General features: G+C 42.7%; 1 protein-coding gene across 2 annotated transcripts in view; it reads right to left on the bottom strand.

The window, feature by feature from the left end:
* Window positions 1–880: 880 nt before the first annotated feature.
* AHR (aryl hydrocarbon receptor) overlaps window positions 881–8,075 on the bottom strand; it is a 121,439-nt gene continuing 114,244 nt past the window's right edge. Inside the window, exon 11 of one of the 2 annotated variants that reach the window (XM_044293146.1) lies at window positions 881–1,968. In XM_044293146.1, the coding sequence (XP_044149081.1) occupies window positions 1,804–1,968 (165 nt within the window). In that variant the 3' untranslated portion in view covers window positions 881–1,803. Of the gene's footprint in view, window positions 1,972–8,075 lie in introns of both variants that reach the window. The other variant, XM_044293145.1, reaches the window with a different exon arrangement.

Genomic DNA, 8,075 nt, shown 5'->3' with positions numbered 1-8,075 from the left:
TCCTAATATAATTGCTTTTGGGACGGTGGTTTGGCTAAAAAAACTACTTTTATTAATATGCTAATGAGCCTCTAGGTGCTATGGGGGCGTCATTAGCACCTAGAGGCTCCGTCTACCTTCAGAAACTGCCGCCGCCGAGCGCGTCCCTCCAGCCCGCCCATCTCCTCCTGAATGCGATCCTCGTATGTATTCTGCGCATGCGCAGTAACTGTCTGACAGCTTCCCTGCTCAGACATCTCCACTGCGCCTGTTCCTCGGAGCACTATGGCGTCATCGCGCAGGCGCAGTGGAGATGTCTGAGCAAGGAAGCGGTCAGACATTCACTGCGCATGCGCAGAATACATACGAGGATCGCATTCAGGAGGAGATGGGCGGGCTGGAGGGACGCGCTCGGCGGCGGCAGTTTCTGAAGGTAGACGGAGCCTCTAGGTGCTAATGACGCCCCCATAGCACCTAGAGGCTCATTAGCATATTAATAAAAGTAGTTTTTTTAGCCAAACCACCGTCCCAAAAGCAATTATATTAGGATGGTTGGCCAGAGCAGACACTAGCGGATCGCTAGTGTCTGACAGCCAAATATGTGACACCTAAGTGGTAGAAACCCTTTAAGCCCTAGTGCTGTGCAGAAGAAAAAATGTGGTCAAGACAAGTAATCGAAGAACACAGGGTTCAATTCATGGGTGTCAAATGGAGGCATGATCAAAATGGATGGGTAACACACGGGTACGCTCCTCTGAGAGCTCTATTTAAACTGCCTCAATTAAGGCCCCATTCACACGACCGTATTTTTGGTCTGCATCCGATCCGCATATTTTGCTGTCACACGGATCCATTCATTTCTATTGGTCCACAAAAAAAAAAAAAAAAACCCGGACAGCACACTATGTTCTACCCGCAGTCCCACAAAAAAAAAAAATAGAACATGCCCTATTCTTGTCTGTTTTGCAGACAAGAATAGGCATTATTACAATGGACCACAAAATACATACGGTTGTGTGAATGCACTCTTACATCGATCTGACTGTTGTGCTTTATGGGCTTCCATCAAGATCTACGAGGTCGGGAGATTCTTAAGTGCATGGAATATACAACTACATCAGACAATTGGATTGGACTTAAAGATTCGTAAAATAAAAACATCCAGCTGATTGTCCGAATTAAAGTCCAGTGGTGGGATAATACATCACGACTACTTTGGGATTCACTACCTGTTACACCAGCTAAAATTGAAGAACAGATCTAGGCAATAAAGTGACACATTCTAATTAATCCAGTCTAATCGGACAGTGCAAAGTGGTCAAGACACAGTGAAGGGGACTGCCACTTTTAAAGTAAGTGCTTTTCATAGGTGATATTTTTTAAATTTTTAAAAAAGGCATAAAATCATCAAGGTAGGAAAACACTCTTTTTAGAAAATGGTAAAACATACCATTGGTATTCAAAGGACATAAGTGCTCGACAGAAACGATTCCGTTGGATTGCAGGGAAAGGGGAAATATGTTTGCCTCATCTTATTTATCCTATGCTGTTATATTACACAAATGTATTGCAAAAAATACATTGCCTTAATATCCCACTGAAAATGATAAGTTCTTGTAATAAATTGGGATAACTCTCTCGCTCTACATCTGGACGTGGCCTGGCCTGCCCAGTCTAATAGATAAGCCGCAGGTGGCCTACCAAAGTGCAAATAGCCCAAATAAACTCTTTAGGATGTAATGTGGCTTTTAAAGCATTTTCAGCATCAAGTCTTTGTTTACTGAGGCCAACAGAAGCGCGCTGCAGAGTCTGCCCTCCTCACATTTACAAGAATCCGCCTGACGGCAAGTCTGAATAAAGTTTGGAATTTGCAGGAAGAGGATGGTGATGATGAGACTGTAGGAGGGTGGCCGCCTGGGAGCTACTTGCCAAATCCATCGGTGCTGGATATGTCTTGTTCACATTTCCTCCACTAAAACCATTTTGAAACTGCTGAAAAATAAATAAAACAAACACATTAATAGGTATTCCGGTCATATATACTTTATAACCCTGATTACAATGGTAATGGATTGTCTAACTTCGGCAAATAGCATTTATCATGTAGAGGAAGTTTATACAAGCCACTTACTAATGTATTGTGATTGTCCATATTGCTTCCTTTGCTGGCTGGACTCATTTCTTCCTGCCATTATACATTTCACGTTTATGACCTCCCTGCATTCCACACTATAGGAAAAAAGTCTGGCTGGTCTCTCTGGTGGCCGGGACCATGGGGGCACACATATGGCAGCGATTGTTCCTATAGTGTGTAAGCACGGCCACCACTTCTGGATTGCATGGTGGTCGTAACCATGGAAATGCAAAGTGTATAATGTGATGGAAAAATTAATGCAGCCAACAAAGGAAGCAATATGAATAATCACAATACATTAGTAAGTGCCTTGTATTAGCTTTCTCTACATGATAAATACCATTTGCTTAAGTGAGACAACCCCTTTAAAAGGAATCTGTCCCCAGAAACCTCCCTATCAAACTGTTTGTATGGACACATAGCTGTAGTTCACCTGATTAAAATTTGTTGATCCGAGGTTCTGTTCCCAAGTTATGATACATTATATTCATATGCAAATTAGGACTTTGGTGCAATCAGGGCGTCACCATTAGGGTTGCATTGGGTATCGAATTATCATAGTTACATAGGTAATACAGTTGAAAAAAAGACATACGTCCATCAAGTTAAACCAAGGAATAGGTGGGGATGCGAATCCCAGAAGGAATTGAGACTCAGATTTCTACACATTTTCATAAGCATTAATGTTTTTTACTTTTAAGAATTAGTCTAAACCCTTTTTGAAACTTGTGGCGAAACCAACCTCGCCACTGGGTTTTGGAGAGGCCTGTTTAAACGCCTCTTGCCTCAGGATTATGGCCCATACTAACTTTTAAACCCCTGAACCTATTCCAGGGAATTTTGGATAGGTTTGTCCCCCAAGTTATACTGTTTAAATTGATGTAAGTTATATGTATGGACAATGTAACCTCACAAAGTTGGAACAATTTATAATAAGTGTAACTTGCCAGCTTGAGAGGAATATGCTGGGTGTGTTTCTATTGTCCCATTGTGTGTTTAAATGGTGAAGTCTGTCCTGTTGTCTCCACATGTGTATTGGCGATCTCCCTTTGTCCTGAGAGATAATTGGATTGCCCTCGGTTGTCTCCGGGACAGAGAGGAGGAAACCATGATGCATTGTGGGGATGTGTTGTATCTGTTCTGTGTCGCAGTCTCCCTTCTGGTCCTCTAGGGGGCGTGAACGATTGGTTGCTGTACTTGCATTGTGTGTGTTGTAAGATATTGATTGGTTGGATTTCAAAACCCTGTGGGCAGTACTATGTTTGTTTTTTATGAATAAAAGAGGCTGTACCTGAAGTACAGTCAGACCACAGCTTGACCCTCAACACAGAGCCTTGTCTCGTTATTGGGGGGATTCCCTGTATGCTGTTGGAGACCGATTGCCAGGAGTGTAAGATGATTGTATGCTTTTCCTGTTCGTCTGCTAGCAGCTATTCGCGAGGTTCCAGTTTGGAGTGCTATTTTGTATCCAGTTCGGGAGTTTGGTGTTCTGCAGTAGCTGTGCCTGTCTCTCAGAAAGGGGCATATCGCCTAAACGGATTTTAACCCCTTGTCTGCTGAAACGGTCCGTTACAAAACTGTCCACTGTTCCTGCTGTGACCACGTCCTGAGGAAGTCTATTCCACAGCTTCACAGTTCTTACAGTAAAGATGTATAGATTAATAGATTAAACTCTTCTCAAAACTAAAATTCAATTCTTTCAAATCGTTCTTTATAACCAAGACACTCCAGCCCCTTATCAGTTTAGTCGCTCTCCTCTGTACTTTTTCCAGCTGCAGTGCGTCCTTTCTATGATCTGGTGCCCAGAACTGAACTGCATATTCCAGATGAGGCCGCACCAACGCTTTGTAAAGTGGTAATATTACATCCCTGCGAGTCCATGCCTCGTTTTAATGCATGACAATATTCTGGTGGCCTTAGAAGCAGCTGATTGACATTGTATGCTGTAATTTAATCTACCATCTATAAGGACAACCAAATCCTTCTCTATAAGTGACTTTTCCAGTGCTACATCACCTAGGACATATGAAGCACTTAGATTATTACTACCAAGAGGCATAACTTTACATTTGTCCACATTGAACCACATTTGCTAAGTTGATGCCCAATCACTCAGTGTTTTCAAGTCAGCTTGTAGTTTATGGACATCTTCCATAGACTGTACAGTAGAACATAGCTTAAGTGTCATCTGCAAAAATAGAAATAGTACTATTAATCCCATCCTCAATATCATTAATACATTGATTAAATAATAAAGGCCCCAGCACTAAACCTTGGGGGTACACCATTTATAACCCGGGACCATTCTGAATAGGAATCATTGACCACAACTCTCTGGACACGGTGCTCCAGCCAGTTTTCAATCCAATTACAGACTATACTTTTCAAGCCTATAGACCTTACTTTACCCATTAAACGTCTATAAGGGACAGTATCAAAAGACTTTGCAAAATCCAGAAACACTACATCCACAGCCGCCCCTCTGTCCAGGCTACTACTCACCTCCTCATAAAAATAAATCAGGTTAGTCTGACAACTTCTGTCCTTGGTAAACCCGTGTTAGTTATGTCTTTTTTTCAACCGTATTAACCGTGTAACTATGATAATTCGATACCCGATGCAACCCTAATGGCGACGTAGTCATTGCACCAAAGACCTAATTGGCATATTATTTATAGTCACATACTCCTGTATATAGCAGTAAAACATTGGTAGAAGCAGCACCACACGGTCCTTGGTCGATGTATCACACGATGCAACAGCCTCACCGGTGACCCACGATCCAGCAGGCCATGAAGATAGGCGAAAAACGAATTGGCACCGGCAGCATCTCACATCATCCGAATTTTTATTGCGACCTCAAGACATAGTACAAAAATGCAGCAACGTTTCGGCTGATACTCAGCCTTTGTCAAGCCTAATGACCTCATCGGAGTTGCCCCATGCAATCAACAGGTTTGATGATCCAAATGGATCTATCCTGATATAGCTGAGTGAAAGATTGTATCTAGGATGCGTCCTGTTACCATGACACTGATGCTGTATCCTAGTGACGCTGTGCGTGAGCGTTGAATAACGCGCAGTGGTCATCGGATGTGCAGTTGCGCATCTTGATGACATCAGCGGGCGCATCACACATGACCGCGCGCGTCATAACATGATTGTAGCAGCCGATTGGCTGGAGGAACTAGCGTCATCAGTATACATGGATACACCCTATTAAGCAAGTTCAGCTGTGCGCATATGCGCACATCGTATGCAGCAACGCCGACATGGTGGATACCGCCGCATTATGTCTTTGGTCAGGTGAAAGGTAATAACTTATTCGTTTTTTGCCATACTCCTGTATATAGTTCCTTAAGAGTCCTTCAAACATTTTTCCCACAACAGAAGTTAAACTAACTGGTCTATAATTACCTGTGAAGGACCTTGATCCTTTTTTGAATATGGGCACCACGTTTGCCTTGTGCCAATCACTTGGCACTGTGCCAGTACCTAGAGAATCTTAAAAAATTATAAACAGCGGCACAGCAATGACTGAATCGAGCTCTTTAAAGCACTCTTGGGTGTAAGCCATCTGGACCCGGAGCCTTGTTCACATTTACCCTATTTAACTTCTCTTGGACCATTACTACAGGTTAGCCAATTGAGTATATCCCACAGATATCAGCTCCTTTCTCTTCTTTTGTATATACAGAGCTAAAAAAAACATTTAGTAACACTGCCTTTTTCTTATCTTCAGTGACTACCCCCCCCTACCATTATTTAGTGGCCCTACCTGCTCAGACAGAGATTTTTAGGAATTATATATTTAAAGATTTTTTTGGGATTTGTTTTGCGTTCTTTTGCTACCTGCTGTTCGTTTTGTATTTTTGCTAATTTTATCTCCTTTTTACAGATTTTATTAGGCCTTTTGTAATCTTCCAACACTACAGCTGACCCCTCAGATTTTTTTTTTTAATGCTGTCTTATTGCCCCTTTTTTCAGTAGCTGTAAGCCATTGAGGGGGGTTTAATTTTAGCCGTTTATACTGGTTACCTAAAGGGATACATTTTTTAATTGCAATTATTCAATGTGGATTTGAAGCTCTCCCATTTATCCTCCGTACTAATTATGTGACAGTAGCTGCTCCCAGTCTATGCCCTGAAATTCTGCCCTCAACCCAAGGAAATTAGCCTTTTTGAAATTCAGTGTCTTTGCTCTTCCTGACAGAGTTTGCTTTTTAGAGTTTAGGGGAATATAATCATATTGTGGTCACTATAGTGACCTAGTGTTTTTCGGATAGTAACATTACCAACAAGCTCTGCATCATTAGAAATTACCAGATCCAACAGAGCATTGCCCCTAGTGGGAGATTCTACAAACTGGCCCATAAAGTGGTCCTGCAGCAAGATGAGGAATTTTCTCCCCTTTGCGGTTGAGGCAGAACCATGACCTCAGTCAATGTCTGGGAAGTTAAAATCTCCCATTATGACCACTGTACCAGCCCGCTCTATTTGTCTATACAGTTGCGTTTCTATCTCCTCTGTGATGTTAGTGGGTCTATAGATCACACCAAGTATTTTTTCTGTGTTTATATCCCTTTGAACTTCCACCCATAAGGTTTCCACATCCTCACCATCCGCACCCACAATTGCCTCTTTCAGATTAGGCTTCAGATCACTTCTCACATACAGGCACACACCACCACCTTTTTTATTGACCCTGTCATTCCTAAATAGTGTAGAACCCTCAATAACAGCCCAGTCATGTGAAGAGTCCAACCATGTCTCAGCCACACCAACTACATTATGTGTTCTTCTAGTAACATAGCCTCCAGCTCCCCCATTTTTCTAGCTAGACTTCTGGCATCTGTCAAAATACATTTTAAAATTACTATTACCTGTAAAGTGAATATCTGGGATTTTTTGGTTACCTTAGTTGATGTTTGTATGTAACAGGTTCTTGTTACCAGCAGTTCTATTTTTCATAAATGTATAGTTATGCCCAGTCTTCTCCCTATTTTCTTCGCTAACCCCAGTCCCCACTAAATCTCCACTGTCTCCTTCTAGAACCCACTCTCTATCTACTCTATCTATCCCCTTATTAGTATGACCCTCACCCTCCAGATCCTAGTTTAAAAGCTCCTCCAGCCATTTAACAATTTTTTCACCCAGGTCAATTGCACCCTCAACATTAAGGTGCAACTCGTCCCTACTGTAGAGCCTGTAACCGACCGCGAAGTCGGCCCAGTTTCTGAGCCACTTATTTAATTCTCTAAGATCCTGTTGTCTCTCTGGTGATGCTCGTGGCACTGGTAGTATTTCTGAAAACACTATCTTGGAGGTCCTGGACTTGAGCTTCTCACCTAGTTCCCTAAAATAGTTGTCATTGGTGCCAATGTGTACCATGACCGCCGGGTGTTCCCCAGCCCTACCCAGCAATCTGTCAATCCGATCCGCAATATGCAGAACCAGAGCACCTGGCAGACAACACACTGTTCGGCATTTATTTCGGCATTATCGATACCCAATTGATACTTTTGTACCCGGATCGATTCGATACCGGGATTTGCCATTTTCCGATACTAGGCTGTGCTACTGCCATGTTCCTTCAGCAGCACAGGGAAGAAGTAACCCACTCTGTGCTGCTGCTGCCACCACTAAGGGGAGAGGGGCGGAGGAGGGGAGGGACTGTGGCCACTGCGCCACCAATGTTTTTAAACCATTAATACAAACACAGGAGGCGGGTGCCGGCAGCAGAATCACATAGCCGGCACCCGAAATCTGTGACAGGGAGCTGCGATCAGCGGCAGTTAACCCATCAGGTGCCACATGTGGGTCTTTAACAAGTAGGCTAATGTATGCAATCGACAATAACAGTGATTACACACATTTAACCCATCAGATGCCGTTGTCAAATGTGATCATGCCATCTGGGAGATAAAAAATTAAAATACATAAGCAATAACAAAAATAATCAT

The sequence above is a fragment of the Bufo gargarizans genome, chromosome 5, assembly GCF_014858855.1.
Source record: "Bufo gargarizans isolate SCDJY-AF-19 chromosome 5, ASM1485885v1, whole genome shotgun sequence".
Lineage (NCBI taxonomy): Eukaryota > Metazoa > Chordata > Amphibia > Anura > Bufonidae > Bufo > Bufo gargarizans.
The sequence above is the reverse complement of the archived record's forward strand: the minus strand, read 5'-3'. Positions and strand labels throughout refer to the sequence as shown.